At 34.7% G+C, this 24228-nt stretch overlaps 1 protein-coding gene across 1 annotated transcript; it reads left to right on the forward strand.

Moving 5' to 3' along the window:
• Window positions 1-2370: 2370 nt before the first annotated feature.
• Window positions 2371-23934, forward strand: acvrl1 (activin A receptor like type 1). The gene is made up of 11 exons (XM_056449054.1): window positions 2371-2956; window positions 6796-6867; window positions 7023-7055; window positions 9187-9405; window positions 10911-11089; window positions 11696-11795; window positions 13632-13778; window positions 13960-14235; window positions 17064-17261; window positions 20375-20505; window positions 23029-23934. The coding sequence occupies exons 1-11, from the start codon at window positions 2884-2886 to the stop codon at window positions 23173-23175; spliced, it is 1575 nt and encodes a 524-aa protein (XP_056305029.1). The 5' UTR covers window positions 2371-2883; the 3' UTR covers window positions 23176-23934.
• Window positions 23935-24228: the final 294 nt, after the last annotated feature.

A 24228-nucleotide genomic window follows, 5' to 3' on the forward strand; every position in this document is an offset into this window, starting at 1 on the left:
TATATATAGATAAGTCAGGGATGTCAAACTCAATTTCTCGAGGGCCACAGCCCTGCACAGTTTAGTTCCAACCCTATTTAAACACAGCTAATCAAACTAATTAAGTATTTCAGTCTTGTTTGAAACCTACAGGTAAGTGTGTTGAAGCAGGACTGGAACTAAACTGCAGGGCTGTGGCCCTCCAGGAATTGAGTTTGACATCCCTGAGATAAGTGATATATTGGGGAAAAGCGGCACAGTGGCTCAGTAGTTAGCACTGTCACCTCACAGTAAGAAGGTTGGGGCCAGTTGGCATCTCTTTGCATGTTCTCCCCTTTTGCGGGTGCTCCAGTTTCCCCCACAGTCTCAAAAAAATATTTTTTTTATATAAAAGCTTAAACATTCTATATAAAATCAACTGTTTACATAAATGTTTAAAGCAGGATTTGTTGTCATATGATTAAAAAAGTTCAACAAAAGAGGTTTCCAACATGTGCTGCTGTTAATATAAGTTTAAGAAAAGACAGACCTCAAATTTTCACATATCATACAAAAATAAATAAATACCAGTTCTCCTCCGATCTAAGGAGTGCCAGCTGCATTTGTAAACACCAGCCAAGAAAGCAGACTAAAAAGCCACCAAAGGGAAAAACTGGATGAACATTTTCTCTTGTCTAATGAGTAATACAACGAATCCAGCCTAAGTTAATGTTTTTTTTGGAAGTTTCTTTGTGATTATGTTGCAATAAACGAAAGATGGGATTTTTGTTTCCATCATATCTGTAAGAGCTGTCATCTCAGCTAACTGAGATTGCTCTTTGCTTTCAATTGGAGCATAAGGGAGGTTTTAAGATTTAGATGGAGATGTCACTATAACCTCAGGTCGCCCTGCCTTCAGCACTGTCCCATCAAATACACCAGCTGTTTCCCATCAACCAAACCAACCTCTGTGTTTTGTGAATTTATTTGCATTTTTAAGCTCTGAATAAAGACATTCATATTCAGTTTTGTGATTATTTCTGTTATTTGTTATGTTAAAATTTGGTCATTTTGACTGGAATTTTGTTATATTATGATATATGGTTACATCTAAATTTCCTGTTAGGCATTGTAAAACCCAATAAGTTAAGGTAACTCAAACCATTTGAGGAAACCGATTGAAACTAAATTTTTAAGTTAAAAACTAATGAGTACTGTGAACTTACTCTATTTAAGTTGAAGTAGTGAGGTATTTAATTAACTCATTATCTTCAACACTGAGTTCAAAACTCTTTTCAAATGAGTAGAATTAACTTTCAGTCATTTTGAGTTAACTACACTTATTTCATTTGATAAAGTTGTCTGTTGGGTTTTACAGTGTAAATGTTTATACAGCCAGAATGAATAGAAAATAATAAAAAGTGATGGTTATATTAAAAAAAAAACATTAGAAGACATTTGTTAATGACAAAAATGGTACTTTTAACTTTGACATCATGACTTCAGAAGGTTTGTATCTGAAAAGAAGTATAAAAGTTAATAAAAGTTCAGCTTTTCAATCATAAAATTATGTTTTAAATCAAATAAGACTTTTACATTTTCTTTTATCAAATTATAATCATATTTCATATTAGGGCTACTGTTTTTGTTGTATTTTTCCCAGCAAATAAGCCCTGATGGCATGAGATGCTTTTTAATAAGAATGAAAAGTGTAAAACTTTAAAGCATTTAGAGTAAATGAGTTTGCCTACAGCTAAATATTACTAAATGTAGCATAACAAATGCCTAGAGCAAGCATTTCCAGAATATACAGAAAAAAGCCAAAAGTTCCCTCACCTCACGCAGATTCAAACAAATCTTTTGGTTATTGGTGCAGATCTTTAAGATTAGACCTACACCTCTAAAAAAATGCATGACCTTATTTTTGTCTACTGGCAAACTCAGGAAAAGCACTTATTGCACACTGAACTGACCCCAAGGAAAGCCTAATCTATGAAACAATCTGTTATTATTAATTGTTATTAATCTATTATAATGTTATTGATTTTGCCCGTATGATTGTTCGGACTGCAAATTGAAAACTACAAAAAATTGCACGAGCCAAAATATGTTGTGTTTCTGTTTGTTTTGACTCACTATAAAGTTCATGTGTTTTAGTTGCATATCAATTAAAAACTCAATATTTTATTTAGGAAAAATATGAGTCTTTAAAAATAATAATAATAATTCCATGAGCGTTTTATTTGCAACTGGCAGACTTTGGTTTCATATTTTGTTCACTTAGATAAAAACTCAGAAAAGGAGATGGCCTAATGAAGATCACTTTTGAAATGTGTTCAGACGGCTATCCTCTATGAAGTCCCATTCATATGCAACCAGCTATGAGGAAAAAAAACAGACGTGGAAAAAATGAAAGGTCTTGCAGCAACAGGAAAACAGCTATGAGAGCGCATTCCTAGTGAACCCCGGCTTAGACAATGAGAGGTGGGACAAAACTGTATATTTTAAAATCTGTAATCTAACCCCTAAATCAGGAACATTGCTCAAAGTTTGCTTTGCACTTATCGAGATGGAGTCGTCATGGGTTGATCTGGGAATGTTTATTTCTAAGCGGAAGAAGACTGTTCCTTCTCCGAGAAGCAGTTTCTTGTTTTCGGTTTATCAGCTCGAGATTTGACTGGAGATATATATACCACAACTCGATATGTTCACCGTTACGGCGATCTATGCAATAATTCACTTGTGAAACGAAGACCGATCGGTTTGTGAGCGGATGAAAACGGAACTCTAAAAAGTTTAACTTTAGTTTACGCTGAGAATGTCGGGATGTGGGAAAAGTTAAGGATCCAACACATCTGGATATGACTTGCGCAGCTGATTTGACTATAGCCGCCCGTTATGAGATTATACTTTTATGTTTGAGTAATGAGAAACGAGTTTCACAAACAGATGAAGATTGATCGACTTGATTCGGGAGTGAAAGCAAAACGAAAACCAGGTAAATTACCCATCGTGTTTTCTAATCTCTTTTAATCTCCCTGCAATTGCTCTTATAGCGAATGAGGCGTAATTTCGTGAATTTATTTTGAATGAAAATGAATGCTGCTTAAAGAGGAGTGTTGATAACGTGTTAACTAAAGGTTTTTGGTGATGTTTGAATTAATATAAGTTAAAATGAATGATTGGTGTTATAGCCTTTACATCGTGAATGTTTAAACTGAGATTTAGCAGCATTTTCAAGAATCACAAAATGCTGAAATACATTGCTTTATTTGTTTTATTAATTTCCTATAGTCCTACATATGTTATAAGTATAGCCTTTACATATACGTACATATGTCTGGTGAAAGTTACTTTTAAAAGTAATGCATTACAATTTTGCATTACTTAAAAGTAACTAAATTAGTAATTTTGTTACTTTTTAAGGAAATTGATGTGTTTTTGCATTACTTTTTTCTTCTGGGCTGCAGGACATGCTTGTTTGTATAAATATAATAAAACTTATATTTTTACAAATAAAAGGTCTTTTATACCAAAAGTAAATGAAGTGAATAAACCTCAGGCTGAAAGGATGTAAATTCATGTATTACATGAAGAATAGTATGCATGAAAAGAAAGTTTAACACTATTCAATAATGAATAGTTCAAGTTTGCATTAGTTTTTATTATTTTTCGGAAATTTTAAATCTGTTTTCGTGCAACTGCAATGAGTAAATACATGATTACATTTAATTTAGGACTGCAGTTAAGTATCTGGTTTACACACTATGCACCTCTGCACCTATTCCTGATTCTACTCATCACAAGGACAGGAGAGCTGTCAGTCAATAAAGGAGGAGAAGTAATTAGCATTACTTTTTGGAGAACGTAGCATTGGCATTTTCTTCATTAAAAAGTAAGGCCTTACTTTACTAGTTACTTTAAAAAGTAATCCTGTTACATAACTTCCGTTACTTGTCATGTGTTACCACATGTGTTAAATAATGATAGTATGCATCTGTTGCCATGAGAAAGGAGGATGAATACTTTCATTCATTAATGGTACTCATTATATCTCAGCCTGCCTTAGTATTACAATTAACATTACAAAACCATATATTTATACTTATATATTTATACAGAATCCATAAATACCTATATATTCTGTTTAGGCATCATTGCAAGCCATGTTTTACAAGAATCTTTGCAGTCACTGATGCAAACAGAACCCTAAACAAAGCCCACATCTAGTTATCATGAGCCATGAGGTCAGTTCATTTATCTCTGCGACTGTGAAATGCTGGTGCTTACAAATACACTGAGGCATACCACTTCTTTTTAACTGCATTCAAAACAGGCAAGTTTCTACAGCTGCAAGATGGAGCCAGAGATAGGCTGGTGAATGCTAAAATTCCCCTATTTCAAAATCCTGATTCAAACTCATGACTTTTAACAATATGGGCTATTATGGGCAGCTAATATAAAATGACTTTTTGCAGGACTTTAGCATTTCCTGCAGAGAAACATACTAACAACATTTTAAACTAAAACTTGATTATAATTTTATAGTGCATTTTGTTTGAGACACTATAGGGAATATTCAGAACTCTTAAAATTAATTTTGTTATATTACAGAATCATTATAAAAGAAGTGAATGTCATTTTGAAATACACTAAAAGTTAGATCTGAGGAAATAATGTTTATTCTATTTTAGTGACTCAGTCCTGAGAAAGTGCACTGTTAGTTTAGTTCTCATGAGTCTGCTGACTGCTGTCTGTCACAGAGAATGCTGACAAGCAGGTCACCGAAACAGGAATCTCATTTCATCATGTTCACTTTAGGCTTTGATTCAAGATGGACACTATCTGATTTGAGAAACATCCTGGCAGCTTAGAAATAAAGATCAACATACCCAGAGAGAAAAGCATTTCTAAAGGGTGGGGTTGTTTTCCTTCTTAAATGTGGCCCAGAGGGCCCAGCAATTACCCATTTTTGTGCACCAAGTGTACGTGACAGAGGTGTTTACACTGACCCACCTGTGCTGGGCTTAAATGGAGTGTTTAAAAGTCCTTCACAGACAATGTGACTCCTGTTGGAATTTTGCTATATGTGTTTCTATATCAGGCAATTGCCATCATAATTTTCATTTAACTAACTTGTTTGTTTAGACTTGCATCACCATTCATTTCTATCAAATATATAACAGATATTGTAACAATAGTTGTCACGGATAAATTAGATCAAACATTCAAAAACATTTTAGAAAACTTCTCATGTGGCCATGTCACCAAGGACAATTTTTTTTTATATATTTCTTCATACACACTAACTCTGGCTCTAATTATCTGTTTCAAAGCATGATGGCTGACTCTGTTTTTCCATGACCTCACATAAGTATATAGTATGCCTACTTTAATTACAGTGTTGGGGCAACATGAAAACGTTCTGTTGTTTTCAGCATACTGCAGTTATTTTGACTTAAATATCATTTTAAACAGTTTTGGACACTTAAGTCACATTAAAAAATGTATGAACGGTTTTGCATTTGATATAAAACAATGATATCCAAACTGATTTGGTTGGTTTATTTATAAATATCTTTATATTAATCCAAATTAAATAACAGCAATAATTACAGCACAAAAATGATTTTGAACATAAAGTCTAAAGGTGACTGTCTAAAATGGGTATGAAATGAGGTACTTTATACAAATACAGATCCTTAACCTGTTCAGTGCTAAGCTGTTAAGCAGTTTTGAAGGTCTTGATTAAATTAGGGACATTGTAAAGTTTTCAAAGATTGCACACAATATTCTAGAAATATTCGACTAAACACAGATTTGATGTATCAGCTTCTCTGGTTATAGCTAAAAGGGTCATCCCTTTGACCTTTATCATTTGAGAATGGCTCACTGTCTTGCCTACTCTGTCAAAACTGTAAATGTTGGTTAAAAATAATTTATAATAGTAAAGATATAAGTAAGGAAATTACCACCAGGTGTCAGTTTAACACCAGTAACTGTGATGTATCTGATAGTTAACCTAGCCAGGTGTTTCAGAATATATTGAATATAAAAGATGCTTAAAAACCGCTGTTTTATTATGATAATTTTAATTAGAACTAAACCCATTTCCTAGAATTCAGGAAATTCTGCTGTTCTCTGATTTGATGCCCATTGAATATGAATCCAGTGTATATAATATAATATAATATAATATAATATAATATAATATAATATAATATAATAACTATTTGAAGTATACGTAATGTAACAATGGAGAGTACCCATTGCTTCGTAAAAGCAGCCTGGAGACAAGGCAAATGTTTCAACATGCAGATTTTGCATCCTTTAATTTCACTCAGCCATGTTGCTTGCGTGACCAGCCAACTTCCAGGCCTAAAGGAACAAGCAATCCGGAGTTTCTGGACGGCTAGCCGGGTGCGGCCTCTGAATGGCAGGAAGTATAGCCATCAATATTTACTCTGTGTGCGCAGCAGCCAGAGTGTCTGCAAGGACCAGCGACGCATAAGAGAGCGAGGCCTCCACTAAAGTCTCTCCCACCCTCTCCGACTATAATTGCAGCACAGACAGACTGACTGGACCCTCTGCATCTGTGACTTCCTTTGGTGCAGACAGGGCTTATTGAGCTTTTCTCCATTAAGATTCCAACAGTACATGTCATTGATTGCAGCATTATATGGTTTCAAGAACTGAGCGGTAACTTGTAAATAGCGATTAGCAAATGATGCCGCAAGCCACCATGAGATGTGCACATATGACTAAACAAAAGGAGCTGGAAATGGGTCAAAATGCTTTCTCCCAAGTCTCTCTCATTATATATCCCCTATTTCCTAGACATGAAGGCTTCAGTGATGCCCGTAGTGCTGTTTGTTTTGGTGTATTCTGGAAGCTATGCGACAACTGCAGGTGAGGTTACAAAATTGAAGTGTTTTTGTGTGTGCGTATGTCTGAGCACACCAGAAAAAAAGCCAGATATTTTCTTCCTGGGTAGACAGTAAAACAAAATAAGAAAGTGTTCCTTTTTGACATCTTTTTACAGTTGCAAATCTCATTTTTTTCAGATCATCTTATGGAGACTTCTACTCCAAAGAATGGTGAGAGCACATCAGTCTATCTGTTTAGATCCTGAACCATGGATAGGAACAATAACAAAGCGAAACCCAGTTTTCCAATATTTATTTTTATGTTGTTTCATAATGAGTTTATGGGGAATGCAGTAAGGTGTTCATGTGAATGGGGCATGTTAATCCATTTTATGCCTAATTCACACTACAGGATTTTAAGCCCAATTTGAGCCTGACAGATCGGGGGGGAAATCTGTGGGTGCTCGGCACTGAGCAGTCTTTATGTGTGAACTACTAAATGACACATCAAAGAGGCTAGCTGACTCGCAGAGACTTCGCAGACGAAAATCCAATATCTAGCATGCTAAATATTCCAGACCAATCTGCCAACTCGACCCCACATGGTGTCAGATGTATTGACAAACTGCAGCCTATGAGAGGGCAAGTCATGAGCTGATTGGCCGTTGTGTTCAGGAGCTCAACAGACATGTCTGTGATTGGCCAAAATGGTCATCGATCCACTTGATTCACCCTGCGTTTACACAGACACGAGAGCATATCAAAGCCACATCCTTCAGCTGAACCATGCAGATTTACGAGCAATCGTTCTGCTGACAGATCAATTGATAGATGATGCTATCAAATACTCCCTAGTGATGGGTTGTTCTTGAACGCTTCGTTCATTTTGAACAAATCTTTTGTACTCTTTTGTACGATGAGTCTTCTCAGGGAGTGATTCGTTCATTCGTGCATGCACACATTTGTGCAGGTGGAGGAGAAGATCAGTTCATTTTTCGAGTTTCCACCGGGTTTCAGTCATTTGTTCATCACATGGAAGACAGAAGCCAATCATATGCATTTAGAGCCAGAAAAAGATTTGATCCGTCCATTTCTCGAGTCCTCGGTTTGAGTAGTTTTTCATCACGTGAAAGACACAAGCCAAGCATATGCATTTAGAGCTGGAAAAAGATTTGATCTGTTAATTAACTTCATTTCTCAACTCTTTGATTTGAGTCCTTCATTCATCACATGAAAGACAGAAACCAATCATTTGCATTTAGAGCAGGAAAAAGATTTGGTCCGTTCATTTGTCAAGTTCTCGGGTTTGAGCCATCTCTCGCATTTGTCAAGTCACAAGGACATTAGCTTCTCCATAAAATATGGAGGCTGAGAAGAGGACAGAAGAACAGTGGTAGACAAAACCATTTCAATGCTTATATAAGGATTGTGGCATGAAAAAGTTACAGTACACTGATCAAGTCTTTGCATCTGACGCAACATTGTCCTAATGACACGATTAATGCATTAAAAATTACGACTCCACCTAAATTATGTTTTTTCTATTTAATTTGTTACAGTTTTTAGTAATACATAAAGCTAAATATATACAGTTGAAGTCAGAATTATTCGTCCCCCTGTTTATTTTTTCCCCAATTTCTGTTTAACAGAGAGATTTTTTTCGACACATTTCTAAATATAATAGTTTGATAACTCATGTCTAATAACTGATTTATTTGATCTTCGCCATGATGGCAGTAAATATTATTTTACTAGATATTTTTCAAGACACTTCTATACAGCTTAAAGTGACATTTAAAGGCTTAACTAGGTTAATTAGGTTAACTAGGCAGGTTAGGCTAATTAGGCAAGTTATTGTATAACAATGGTTTGTTCTGTAGACTATCAAAAAAATATACAGCTTAAAGGGGCTAATAATATTGACCTTAAAATGGTTTTTTTTTTTAAATTGAAACTGCTTTTATTATAAATAAAACAAATAGGACTTTCTCCAGAAGACAAAATATTATCAGACATACTGTGAAAATGTCCTTGCTCTGTTAAACATCATTTGGGAAATATAAAAAAAAAAAAAAATTCAAAGGGGGCTAATAATTCTGACTTCAAATGTATATAGTTTAGATCTTTAGACTAACAACACTTTAAATTAAATTCTACATTTAATCCATGTATCTCCTTCTATCCATCTGTCTGTTTATTCTGTCTATGGATTTGTCAATCCATCCATCTATCTCTTCAATTGTCTCCTGTTACTGTAGTACTATCGATCAATCAAGCAGTTTATCCTTCATCTATCCATCAACCCTCTATCTCAACTGAAATACTATACTATTAGTTACACATTATGTTTGTTTGTTGACAGATGAAAGCAGTTTACAGTGCAGTTGTGAGAACACAAACTTATGTGAAAACAACAGCTGCTGGGGTCGTATCTGCTTCTACACTTCGGTCCATGAGCGGGTTGTCAGGGGCTGTTTTCAGACCGCCGAACAGTGCTACGTACCTGCTATACCTGGAGTTTATACCAAATGCTGCTACACACACCACTGCAATGCAAATCTCACTATGCCTGAAAAAACAGGTCAGACATTTCAATTTTAGCTCACTTACTCGTTTCTGAGTTGTTAATATATATATATATATATATAACATATATTAGTGATTTGGGGGTCCTAAGAAATTCCAGCCATGGGGCCCAATAGTCCTAAAATGCACCCTTTCTACTTTTTGTTTTAATTTTTTCACTTACAGTACAGTGAAGTAAACTAGAATCCACTAGAGCAAAATAAATCAATGCAACTCAATGTAATTAATGTAAATGTTATTATAAATGTTATTTTCCTGACAAAACAAAGCATAATCTCACAGACATGTCTTAATTTTATTTTATTTCTCTGTTGACAGACTTCTTTACAAAATAATAATAATAATAATAACAATAATAATAATAATTTCAATACATTGTCACCCATTAAAACTAGCACATTTTAATTGTGTTAAGGGACATTTTGGGCCCTTCATTCCTAAAATGCACCCTTTATAATCTTATTTAGATTTTTTTTATAACACATAAAACGTCTTTTCTATGTTCTATCTTAATGCAATCTCTACTTTTTAAATGATTAGTTTTCTTAAAATTAATTTACAACTAAAATAATAAATATATATATAATTTTATAAATTTGACTGCTGGACTACTTTATGATTGGGGGGTGGACAAATTTGTGCAGCTGTAATAATTATAATATGTTATTTTATAATATTATTATTACATAACATTAAATTATTATAATATTCTATTTTAATTTATATTAAATAATATTTAATTACGTTAACTTTTTTTTACTCTCACCATACAAAATATGATAGAAAGCAATGTTATTTATTGTTTATAGGTATAATTTCTACATCTAGATATTTATTTGGGGACCTCGCTTATTGGTTAAATCTGGCCCTGATAACAAAAACTAAAATGAAAGAGTCTGTTGCTTTGACCTGACATGATCCATCTGTAGAAGTGTGCTCTCTCCTGCCTCCTAGTGTTATATTGGTGTTTTACAAGACATTTATAAATATTTAAAGTGTCAGTTCACCATTACATGAAAATGATTTGTTCCTAAGCTCTTATGGGTATCTTCTATTGAACAGAAAATATTTAGAAGAATTTATGTTAAAAAAAAAAAAATTAATAATGTTATAAATTTCAAAATATAATTAATAAAAAAAATGTTTTGCATTTACCAAAAATTGCTGCAAGACGGTGTTAATTTGATAAATGAATACTACTACAGTAGTATTAATTACCTATTTGAAATATATTTTACTTTTTTTTTTTTTACTCAAAGCTTAATAATTGTTAAAATAGTGTAAAATTCTATGGATTCACATATATTTATTAATTTGTTTTTTAAAATTAGAAAAATTATAAGTCATGGCTATAATATTTTGTGACATAATATTTTTTTATATTTATTAATTGTTATTTGACTATTGGCTAAAGTTCCACTAAAATGCAGCTCTCCAGTGTTGTCTTTTGTTATTGTGGTGATGTGGTACAGTGATGTAACTCAGTGTATCTGTTTGCAGTGGAGAAGCCCATCAGAGTGATTCTGCTAGTTGGAGTGCCGTTGCTGGTGTTGTTGGTGATGGCCATGGCAGCTTGTGGGCTGGTGTTATGGCTGCGTACAAGACGTCAATACTGCCATCCGGTTGAGCACGACACCTCCATGCTCAAAGTCCCCAGTGGAGGAGACCCCACATACGGGGTAAAACACTACTGTACTCTATGACATTCACAGCTTTTTGACTGGCTTCATTATGCTCAGTTCAATCATTAACTGAGTATAAAAAATCATTGTTGTTGCTAGACAGTCATGTTTAAATGACTCAAATTTATCTATTAAGTGACATATTCATAATTTCAGAGAAGCCTATATTAAGAGTTTCACAAAAAAATCATCCATTGAGCCTGTCAGTTTCAGTTTTAATCCCCTATTCGCAGCACTGGATGTATTCCCAGATTACCTCGGAAGAACGAACTCTGTCAAGAAAACTCTTTTTTTAAATTCTCGATTTTTAAAATGAGAGTATGTGTATTTGTAGCATTCTGTCAAGATAAAATCACTTAAAACATCTTAATATTTTGGAAAAAGTAGTCAAAGATTGCAAAACCAACTATTGATCTTATCCTCCCATGACCCACCCATAGTTAAAACATCATGTAGTCAACTTTTTGATTACCTGACCCGCTAATTAACAGCAGGAATCGCGAATATAACGAAGAATTTGTTGTACTAGTTTTTTTAAAAACATTTCATTAATTGAATACAGTTTAAACTAAAGTTACATAAATATGAAATTGTCATCTTTAGGATATCTTTGATGAGTTTTGTACGTCGGGCAGTGGCACAGGTCTGCCCTATCTGGTGCAAAGGACCATGGCGCGACAGATCTCTCTGGTTGAGTGTGTTGGTGAGTGAAACCGATCTCATTACACTCATTACAATGCTGCATAGGAGGATAATATAACTACAAAGTAAACCTGAGGGTGTAGATGTGTCCTGCTCTGTTATAGAGCTGCACAATATATAGTTTCAGCACCGATATTACAATGTAAGCATCTACAATAGTCACATCGTGTATGCATTGAATCTGATTCATTCTTGACCAGGAGCCATAGAACACATGTGATTTATAGAGTGACTGCTAAGTTTAACCATAATAGAGTGAACGTTTACCATTTGCATGTGTTTTTAAGGCATGTGACTGTACATTTAAAATATTTGGACACAAAAAAATTGTTAAGATTAATTGTATTTAATTATTTATACGATTTATGAAGAAAAAAAAACAACAACATCTTTCATACTTGGATTTTTTTACTTGTTTCCTGTCCAAATGTCTACATTTCTTATCCCATTGCCAGATAATTTAGCTTTCACTTGATTTAAGAATTTTTAGATTTTTGGACTAGAACCTTACAGAGACCCAGAAAGGACATGATGGTGGGGAAAAAAACTGGGTGGGAGAAAAAAAAAACTATGATAGGAAAATAGATATTTTTTAAGTTTTTGCTTCAAGTCCTGCAAAGATGTTTTGCGATCCCTCGTTTTTCCACAAACACTTCCTGTTTTTATTATTTTATATATGTCAACTATCCTGTCTTTGCCAGTATACTCCCATATTTTACCATTCTATCCCGCTATTATCCATTAAGTATTTTCCCATATTCCTCTGCTATATTTTAAATATTGAAAGCATGCTGAAATTAAGATAAAAATGTCTGCATTGACTTCCTTTCCATTAAAGCTGTGCGTCGATCATCGCCCTTCATATGCAACCTCTGAATCAGCAAATGCATGTATAAGCGCTGACTGACAGACGCGCTTATGATAAACTGATCCCAGATCAGCTTCTGTACACTCCATTTAAAGTGACACCTCTGTTATCAAGAGTACTTCTGTTATCAGCCTAGCAAATGAATCTCGTTTTGTTTTGTTTGATAACAAAGGTGTCACTTTTAGAATGCACAGATCTATAATGAAAGCCTTCCATTACTTTTAACAGTTTATGCTCATTTAAGAGAAAATAAAACCCGCAGGATGGACAAGTTTACATGTTATTAAGTGCATTTGTCTGTTTAAACACACACCCGAATCCCAAAGTGTCCTGCACTTTAGCTCTTCTTTAAATAGCGTGTACAGACGCTGATCTGGGATCAGTTTATCATACGGAGCACATCTGTCAGTCAGCGCTTATACATGCACTCGCTGATTCAGAGGTTGCATATAAAGGGCAATGATCGATGCACAGCTGTAATGAAAAGAAAGTGAATGCAGACATGTTTATATTATTTCAGCATGCTTTTAAGATTAAAATATATGAGAAATATGGAAAAATACTTATGATAGTGGGATAGAATGGTAAAATATGGGAGAATACAGGCAAAAATGGGGGGGTTGACATGTATGAAGTGAACAGGAAGTGTTTGTGGAAAAAACAATTTTTTCCCCACCATCACATCCCTTATGGGGCTCCATAGAAACTAGACAGAGCAAAGTAAGAAAAGGATTTTTCCATTGTGATTATTCAATTTCTGTACCAGAATACTGAAAATAAAATATTGCAATATCAGATTTTTTCAATATTGTGCAGCACAACTTCATTACCTATTTATTACTGTATACCTTTACACATTATTTAATTGTACTTTTAAAATTCAGAAAAATTATATGTCATGGCTATACATTATTGTAATGATATGCATCCAGTTTTAAAGTAACTTTTTGCTCTGAATGTTTCTGGTAGGTAAAGGCCGTTATGGAGAGGTATGGAGAGGCACCTGGATGGGAGAGAGTGTAGCTGTCAAGATTTTCTCCTCTCGTGATGAGCAGTCTTGGTTTCGAGAGACGGAAATCTACAACACGGTCCAACTAAGGCATGAAAACATCTTGGGTAAGTTCCACCCACACTGCATTTTTCACTGCTTGTGTGGGAAGGGATCGTTCTGTGTGTACTGCTGCAGCCATAATATGTTCTGACATAGCCAAACGTTGCTTTTCTAATAAGATGAATTTACACAATGTTTGGCTTAAAATTTCATATTTCTTACTTACACATGTTCTCTGTCCATCAGGTTTCATAGCATCAGACATGACGTCTAAAAACTCCAGCACTCAACTGTGGCTGGTCACACACTTTCACGAGTTGGGTTCCCTCTATGACTTTCTGCAGTACAGCACGCTGGACCCAGAGGGCTGTCTGCGCATGTGCCTGTCCATTGCCAGCGGCCTCGTGCACCTCCACACAGAGATCCTCAGCACACAAGGCAAACCAGCCATTGCACACCGAGACCTGAAGAGCCGCAACATTCTGGTGAAGAGAAATGGCCAGTGCTGCATTGCAGACCTGGGTAAGGAAACAAGACAAAAATAGATGAGTCTAAATAGATTTTGGTGCACTGCTCATTCCACAATGAGAAAGCTCAGATTGTTTGGTTTATTTAGGAGATGTGTTGTGATTACCAGAATATCACAGAGGCTTTAAACCCGGGTAATCTCCTAGCAACCACCAAGAATACCATAGCAACCAAAAGAACACCTGGCACCCACATTACCCAGGCATTCACAAATATTTGCCACCTAACAATGGCCAGGCCAACTTACCAACTAAATTCGACGGACTAAAACACTCAGAGCTTTTAAGCAACATCTTAGCAACACCAACTAATAACCTCCTCCAAAGCACATTTGCAACAGCATGAAAACTTGTTTAAAGACTCAGAGCACCTGAGAAACCCTTGAAAAACTAGCTTACAACCACATAAACACATTTCCAAAAGCATCAAAACATGTTTAAAACACAGAACACCTTAACAAACAGAACACCGGAAGAACTGCATAGCAACACTCTGACAACCACCTGAAACACTGTAGCAAGTTGTAACACCTTTGCAACTATATAAGAATATACTAAAACACACAAAACTCCTCAGCAACCATACAGCAACATCCTGACAAGCATGTAAAACACTGTAGTAACCGCCTTACACCTTTGCATCTGCATAAGAGCATTTTAAAACACACAAAACACCTTATCAAGCATATAGCAACACCTTGACAACAACCCGAAACCTTGTAGCAACTACCTTAAACCAAAGGACTACAGTTAAACAACCGCTTAATAACACACTAGCTACCACTTGAAACACTGTAGCAACCACCTTACACCTTTGCAACTACATAAGAATATGCTAAAACACACAAAACCTCTCAGCAACCATACTGCCACATCCTGACAAGCGTGTAAAACACTATAGTAACGCCTTACATTTTTGTAACTGCATAAGAACATGCTTAAACACCTTGGCAACCATATAGCAACACCTTGACAACTACCTGAAACCCTGTAGCAAATGCCTTAAACCAAAGGAATCCAAACAGTTAAACAACCACTTAATAACACTCTGACAACCACCTGAAACACTGTAGCAAGCAGTAACACCTTTGCTACCACATAAGAATATACTAAAACACACAAAACCCCTCAGCAACCATACAACAACTTCCTGACAAGTGTGTAAAACACTGTAGTAACCGCCTTACACCTTTGCAACTGCATAAGAACATGCTAATACACTCAAAACACCTTAGCAACCATATAGCAACACCTTGACAATCACTTGAACCCTGTAGCAACTGCCTTAAACCAAAGGAATCCAAACAGCTAAACAACCACTTAATAACACTCTAGCAACCACTTAAAACACTGTAACAAGCAGTTACACTCAAAGAACAAACTAAAACACCTTAGCAACCATATATGCAACTCTCATGACAACCACGTAGAACACTGAAACAGGAAGCCGAGTTTGTCAGTCCATTTTTTATTTTTCAAAGAATTTCCCTAAATAGGGGGACATTTCTGATGTCAACAATAAGCAATATTGCCAACAAGTAATAATGCCAATATGTTATAAATAGGGCTGCACAATATTTCGTTTCAATATTGATATCGCAATGTGCATATATGCAGTAGTCACATTGCACGATATGCAATGTTGAGTCTCAATTATAGTTGACCAGGAGCTACAGAACACATCTGATCATCGCAAAGTAACTGCTATGTTAACCATAATAGAGTGAAAGTTTATCATTTGCATGTGATTTTAAGGCTTGTGACTGCATTGCAAGAGAGCTTAAAACATTTGGACACAAAAAAGATGTTTGGAGATGTAACAAGGATTAATCTAATTAATTTAATTTAATTATTCATACGATTTATGCTACAACAAAAAAATCTTAGTACATTTTTCTTGATTATAGTCATTTCAAAGCGAGAATAAAATTATTTTACACTGAAAAAAAAATGTTTTTTTTACTTGTACAAGCTGAAACAACACAATTCTTGATATTTCATTGGGAAAACTCAATTTTTTTATTTTCAATCCACATAAATTTGTTAAAAGTGTTAAGTTAATTGTTTGGTGTTGGGACAACATGAATGAATTGTGTAGAACCCTGCATTTTTTACAGTGTACTCACCCTATTGGCAAATAATTTAGTTTGTTTTAATGAATAATTCTTCATTTTGACTAAAAAGGTGAAAACAAAACAATATTTTTACTTGAGAATTTTTAGATTTTTGGACTAGAAATGAGACGAAGCAAAATAAGAAAAGAATGTTTGCATTGTGAATATTAAATTTCTGTACCTGAATACTGTTGGACTCCATAGAAACCTGTCAAATAGTGCTATTCAAACCATCTTGTGAAACTGTATTCATATTGTTATGAATATCAGTGATCCAACGACTGTGGATTGCTAATGAACTACAAATCCACCGTCACATGGACTACATATACTGTCATGCACCACTCACACACACACCGGTTCCTGTTAGTCCGTGATCTGACACACACACAGCTGTGGTTCATCCCCATTAATTACTAGGACTAAACATACCAGTTTCCTCTCTCGTGGTCTGTTGTATTTTCGTTACTTCCATGACAGCCGTGTGTTCCCTAGTTTGTTCTAGTTCTGTTTTGTTTAACAATGTATGTTTAATGTTGCATTTGGATCCTCACTATGTCTTCCTCCTTCGCACTACACGCCGGCTCTTGTAACACATATCACAATATTTATTACTCAAAATAAAATAACGCCATATCAGATTTTTTTCAAAATCATGCAGCCATAGTTATAAAGCTTCAACAACAACTTTTTGATTGTGATCTCTCAGGCCTGGCTGTCATTCACTCTCAGTCTACTGACTATCTGGATGTGGGAACCAACCCGAGAGTGGGCACCAAGCGATACATGGCACCAGAGGTTTTGGATGAGACTATTCGTGTTGATGTTTTTGAGTCCTATAAACAAACTGACATCTGGGCCCTGGGTCTCGTCTTGTGGGAAATAACTCGTCGGACTATTGTAAATGGTAAGATGAAAGAGTTATTCAACTTTATTTGCTGGCACCACCCGCATTCTGTGCTCTTGTGACTTGGAATTAATTATGTTTCAAACTGTACAGTTCAATTAATCTCTGTCTTTGCAAGCTGTTCACGCATTGTGAATTTAAAACTAGAAATACATGCAAATTTGTACATATAGCCCTTTAATGTCTCATTGCATATTGCAGTGAGAAACCCTGTGACTGCAGGATCTTACCATTTTAACTAACTTTCAGTTTTTTTGTTGCTAAGCAACGATTTTCACCATGCTGATAAATGTGATAGACTTTTTTTTAATCCAAAAGTTTTTTTTTACTCGCGTCCCCTTCCTCAGTCTCTCCCTAAGTTTTTTTTTTTTGCATGTCTACATCTCCCTCCCTATCCACCCACGATTAGCGGCCCAATAATTATAAACAATCTTATCTGGTGTCAACACTCCTTCTCATATAGTCCAGATGCGCCTGTTCTCTCTCTTTTTCTCTCTCACACATACACACACACTCCTACTTTTAAAATGCATTTAACCAACCGTCATAAAAAATTTATGTGCACTATCTTTACATAAGTTCAGAGTAGCTTTAAACATGTATGTACACATACATGCATAAATACACACGCACTGCAGTTTATAATTGGCTTCAGTCAGTTTTATTTTCTTTTAAGCTACATGTATTTAATCAAAACTATGTTACACTGTGATATTGTGAGATTGTATGACAATTTAAGTTAATGTTATTATATTTTAAGATGTAATTTATTCTTGAGATGGTAAAGCTGAATTTGGGGCATCTTAACTGATTTAGATGCTTTAGAAATCATTGTAATATGTTGATTTGTTGCTCATTTCTTTCTCAATATTGTATGTTGCAAACAGTTGTATTCTTAATATTATTTGTAAAATGTGATGCATTTTATTCAGGAATCTTTAGTGAATAACAGTATAAAATAATAATTTATTTTGAATGGAAATCATATAGATTATACTAGGGCTACACAATATATCGTTTCCACATCAATATCACAATGTAATCATTCACAATAGTCACATCGCAGGATATGCAGTGTTGAGTCTGGGTTATAATTTATGATTTGCATGTGTTTGTGAGGCCTGTGACAAAATGAGAATTTAAAAAGCATTCAGGAATGAGAAATTGTACCATTTGTAACTATAATAACAGTTCATTCATATTTTTCTTAAAATTAAGACTATGCAGTATTATTTTTCATTCATTCAGCTTAGTCCCTTTATTCATCAGGGGTCGCCACAGTGGAATGAACCGCCAACTAATCCAGCATATGTTTTACACAGCAGATGCTCTTCCAGCTGCAACCAAGTTCTAGGAAACGCAGTATTATTTGTACATTTGATTATTCAATTACTGTATACCTAAATACTGTTAGACTACTCAGAAAACAATAAAATGCTGTTTATTTTATTTTTCTCTTTTACATTATTGTATCTATCTATGTCTGTAGATTCTTATATTTTATATTTTATTATATTTTATGCGCAAATTGTATTCAATCATAGTTTACAGTGCTCAGCATATATGAGTACACCCCTCACAGATCTATCTTTTAAACTCATATTTTTAATAGGAAGCTATGCACTGTTATATTTGTGCATATATATTAGATTAGTCAGTACTGAAGCCAAATCTGGAGCTTATCTAACAAAAAAACTTATGATAACGGTCCAAAAACTAGTACACCCAAATTTATGTTTTATAGAAAATTATTAAATACAAGTTTTAAAAAAAGGGAAAAATCAAGAGAAGCAAAAAAACATTAAAAATTTTGTTGACATTTTGTAGGGTTTTTTTTGCTTGAATTTAATTGTATTATCTTTCAATTTCTAAATATGTTAGGTGACTAAAATATAACTTTTATATATCTGATATTATAAAATAATAATTTATTATATTATATTTTATAATTATTATTGTATATATTATATAAAAATATTATTTTTATATATCAGATATATATACAATTGAAGTCAGAATTATTAGCCCCCCCTTTGAATTTTTACTTCTCTTTTAAATATTTCCCAAATGATGTTTAACAGAGCAAGGAAATGTTTACAGTATGTCTGGTAATATTTTTCTTCTGGAGAAAGTCTTATTTGTTTTATTTTGGTTAGAATAAAATCAGTTTTTAATTTTTTAAAAACCATTTTAAGGGCAAAATTATTAGCCTCTTTAAGCTATATATTTTACAGAACAAACCATCATTATACAATAGCTTGTCGAATCACCCCATCCTGCCTAGTAACCCTATAATTAAACATGTTAAGCCTTTAAATGTCACTTTAAGCCTTATAGAAGTGTCTTGAAAAATATCTAGTAAAATATTATTTACTGTCATCATGGCAAGGATAAAATTAAACAGTTATTATAAATGAGTTATTGAAACTATTATGTTTAGAAATGTGTTGAAAAAAATATTTTCTCCGTTAAATAGAAATTGGGGGAAAAAATAAAGAGAGGGGCTAATAATTTAGGGGGGCTAATAATTTAACAGACTTCAACTGTATTTATATAACATTTTTAAAATGGGGTTTACTCAATTATATTGAGCACTGATTTTTCCAATTTCACGCAGCCCTACATTACACATTTTCACTGTCCCTTTTGATCAATTTAATGATTAATTTAGAGTCCTTGTGGAGTAGAAGTATTAATTCCTATAATGAAAACCTACTGACCTCAATCTTTTTGAGAAGCAGTGTATGCATATACACTTTATATAAGCTTAAATAATAATTTTAGAATTATTATATTTATAATAAAAACAAATAAGTATAAAATATGCTAAATAGAAGCTTTTTTAATGATCCTGCTGTAGTTTTTTTCCCCATAATGTCAGCAGCCATATGCTCTTATTCTCCCTGGACAATTTCCAGTCATCCTCCCACAGAAGTATTAGTACTGCCAACCTCCCTCAACGCCCAAACCACAGTTTTATAGATATGGTCGGAACAGACTTTCAGTCTCCGCTCACATCTGCATTTTTTGTCAGTAAAAATTCACATGCAGTGTAGTCAGCAAAAGATGACAAAAGCTACCATAGAAATGCATTAAATCTGTGGTTTTCTTAGGAATCGTGGAGGAGTACAGGCCGCCGTTCTTTGACATGGTGCCCTCTGACCCCAGTTTCGAGGAGATGAAGAAAGTGGTGTGTGTGGACCAGCATAGGCCCAGTCTCCACAATCGACTACACTCTCATCCGGTGAGATACTCAAGCATACCAGAGATACAGACTCAATGACTAAGAAGACTTGGATTTGATTCAAACTCTGCACAAGGCTTTGCTTTGACAGCTGCAATCGGGATTTTTAGAAAAGCATTAAATAAATGTACAACAAAATATCTTGTCAGGCTATGATGTCACTGAAAATAATCTAGTGGGCTTTAGTTAGCTGTAGAGAGCATATTTATTGCATATGCAACAGAAAATGGATGGAAATGTCCATATTTGTCTTGCTTAATGCCACAATCTAGACTGAAGCCTGGTAGGAGTAGTAGACTTCCAGGCTACTTGCTAAATTTGTTGCTTGTTGCTTCTTGACAATAGTTCTCCCTTTGAGTCTGTATCTCTTGCTGAAACTGTTTTGCCATAATAGACTCTTTTATGTCTGCCACATACACACACTCCCTCCTACAGTGTATCTGTTATGAGCACTAAGCCAGGAAACTAACAGGGCTTTTTTTAGACAAATACAATCTGAAAGATTTTTCAAAACTAACAAGACAGATTGACACAAAAATCCCATTGTTTTGTGTCAGATTCAGAATTAAAGCAGAAACGCATTAAAATTTACAGGTCACTTCTTTTGTGTCAGTTATTGGCCACAGCTCATTGTGGCTAAGCAGGGCTGAGCCTGGTCAGTACCTGGATAGGGAGACCACGTGGGAAATCTAGGTTGCTGTTGGAAGAGGTGTTAGTAAGACCAGCAGGGGGCACTTAACCTGTGGTCTGTGTGAGTCCTAACGCCCCAGTATAGTGAAGGGGACACTATACTCTCATTGAGCGCCATCTTTCGAATGAGATGTTAAACCAAGGTCCTAACTCTCTGTGCTCATTAAAAATCCCATGCCACTTCTCGTAAAGTGGGGTGTAGCCCCGGTGTCCTGGATAAATTTCCTCCATCGGCCCTTAACCATGGCCTCCCAGTCATCCCCATCTACCGAACTGGCTCTATCGCTGTCTCTCTACTCCACCTATAGCTGTTATCCAAGTGGATGCTGCACACTGGTGGTGGTGTGAAGAGATCCCCCCTCATGATTGTGAAGCGCTTTGGGGGTATGGCCTTTCACGATAAATGCGCTATATAAATACACATTACATTACATTACATATTGTCGCTATAACTGTAGGTACATCAATTTTATTCATGTAAATATATACATATATTGTAGCTTGTTTTCAGAAAAATAAGTCATACTGTGTCAAAATTGCATTGTTGAGAGAATAAAAATGCATATAAGTTGCACTGGTGGTACGTTTACACAATAATGTATCTTGCATTTTTTAAATGTCATGATACAAACAATATCAGTGTCAATCTGACCCCTATACATGCTAATCTCTGAAAAACATTACTGCTGAAAGAACTGTAATGTTCATGACACCCTAGTAAATGGTGATGTCAATATGTAAAGAAACACTCTTCACCTTATTCTGCAATGCGTAAGTAAGCTCTCTTAAGGGTTGTTTTAGGACAGTTTGACATTACAATTGATTTGAGGACAATTGAAATTTTGCCAATTATTTTGCCAATGGGGAAACTGACTAGGAATAACAATCAACAATAAAGAGTCAAATTACTCGCTCTACAAATAAAAGCAAGTAGACGTAAAAATATTCATTCATAATCCTTCGGCTTAGTATCATGGCTTAGTGCCAACTGACCCAGCCGGGACTCAAACGACTTCTTGCGACCTTCTTGCTGTGAGACAACAGTGCTAACCACTGAGCCACCATGTAGCCCAAGATATAAAAATAAAAACAATATAATAAGAAATACCAGTTCACCACATCATCAAGAAACATAACAAGTTGTTTTTTACGCTTAAAAATCAATGGAAGTGAAAGAGACCATGCAGACGACAATTAGGTTCCAATAGCTAGGCCAGCTCGTATGTGAAAGAAAGGAATAAGGTCAATACATCTATGCACATATGCAAGCTAATTGTTTTGTGTACAGTAGCAGAAACACAATCCTGTAGTCTGTTTTTTTTACTGAGATGTCATATATCTGATGTCACCATTTTAAAAAATTCTCATTTTATAGTTTACACAGAGACAATAATGACACTGTTGTCAACTAAAATAGAAATCTTTTTATGGGTTTGGCTGTTCATTTGGTCTCACTTTATTCTGATGGTCCGTTTGTTGAATTTAAGTTACATTGCATCTACATGCCAACTAATTCTCATTAGATTATAAGTAGACTGTTAGGTTGGGGTTAGGGTTAGTGTAAGTTGACATGTACTTGCAAAGTTTCTTATAGTCAGTTAAATGTCTGTTGAAGAAGCAGTATCAACAGATATTAAGCAGACAGTCTACTAATAATCAAGTGGACCATCAAAATAAAGTGTTACCTTTTATTTTTATGACTATAATGTTTTGGGTGAAAAGTAACTTTATAATATAAGAATGTTTCAGATCATTCAAAAAACACTGACATTACCAGACAATTTGCATCATCAACGACTAAATAAATGATCTCTTTCTGTATGTTTTTTTAAGATCCTGTCTGCGATTGCAAAGATTATGAAAGAGTGCTGGTTCCAAAGCCCTTCAGCCCGACTCACTGCTCTGCGTGTGCGAAAGAGCCTCTCCAAACTGGACCAGGACCATGACTACGACATAGACAAGCTTAAACTGGACCTCTAGAATAGACATGCTACCAATGCATTTCAAAAGACACTCAATTGTAATAGAGCCACATGACATATTCACTCCTCCTTTTGAACTGTGTCTTTCAGCTTCTTGTCCTAAGGCTCCACTGAACATATTTTATCATGACATTCGTTCACTGTGGGAAGTTGGCTGTGCTGTTAAGTTTCTCCTCAAATATATCCACGCGACTGCTCTTCCAGGACCTGTATATTTCAACAGAGTGACTCATTTGTTACTGAAAGTGATAAACCCACTAAATTCTTGTTGGTATAGTGAGAGTGAGGTTTTTTAGGCAGGATGTGGGTTATTGTGGACTTCCTAACTGCGGCATTTCCTGAAATTTCTTACTTCCTAAACATGACTGTTACGTAGAGAGTTTGGCACAAGCTTTTTTGCACTTATAGCTTGTTTTTGGTTCCAAGAAAGACTTTGAAATGAACTAGCTTTTTAGGAACAGGAACTGCATTACAGCTTGCACCAAGTAATCATTAAAGAGAACATCTTAGTATAGTGCACTTTTATAAACAGTTTTTTAATGCAAGATTAATGGTATAATCATACTGGCTGTACTATATCTTTTTTGTTAGAAAGTAATAAAAATGTTAAATATATTTGCTTTGTGAAATATTCTAATCTAAAATGTGTATACATTTTTTTGCGCACAAAATGTCTTATTTTCACTCAGAGAGTAGTATTTAATTGTTAATAAAGCTTAATAAAAAGGATGTTGAATTAGACTTTCTCTCATGGAAACTGCGGCTCCATCCAATATTATTTGAACTTGGGGGAAAATAAAATAATGAATTAATTACAAAAAATATAATGAATGAATAAATGTATAAATAATTATATAAATGCAAATGTGATAACACACACACAAATGCATGTACATATACACTCACCAGCCACTTTATTAGGTACACATTATTAGTACCAGGTTGGACCCACTTTTGCCTTCAGAACTGCCTTTATCCTTTGTGGCATAAATTCAACAAGATACTGGAAATATTCCTTAGAGATTTTCGTAATATTGACATGATAGCATCA

The sequence above is a fragment of the Danio aesculapii genome, chromosome 23 (genome assembly GCF_903798145.1).
Source record: "Danio aesculapii chromosome 23, fDanAes4.1, whole genome shotgun sequence".
Classification (NCBI taxonomy): domain Eukaryota; kingdom Metazoa; phylum Chordata; class Actinopteri; order Cypriniformes; family Danionidae; genus Danio; species Danio aesculapii.

Bases quoted from the DNA above. Each gene is read 5' to 3' on its own strand.
- acvrl1 (XM_056449054.1), top strand. From the start codon at position 2,884: ATGAGAAACGAGTTTCACAAACAGATGAAGATTGATCGACTTGATTCG. The intron at 11,090-11,695 runs GTAAAACACTAC...TGTCATCTTTAG, and splicing joins GAGGAGACCCCACATACGGG to GATATCTTTGATGAGTTTTG. The intron at 17,262-20,374 runs GTAAGATGAAAG...TGGTTTTCTTAG, and splicing joins TCGTCGGACTATTGTAAATG to GAATCGTGGAGGAGTACAGG.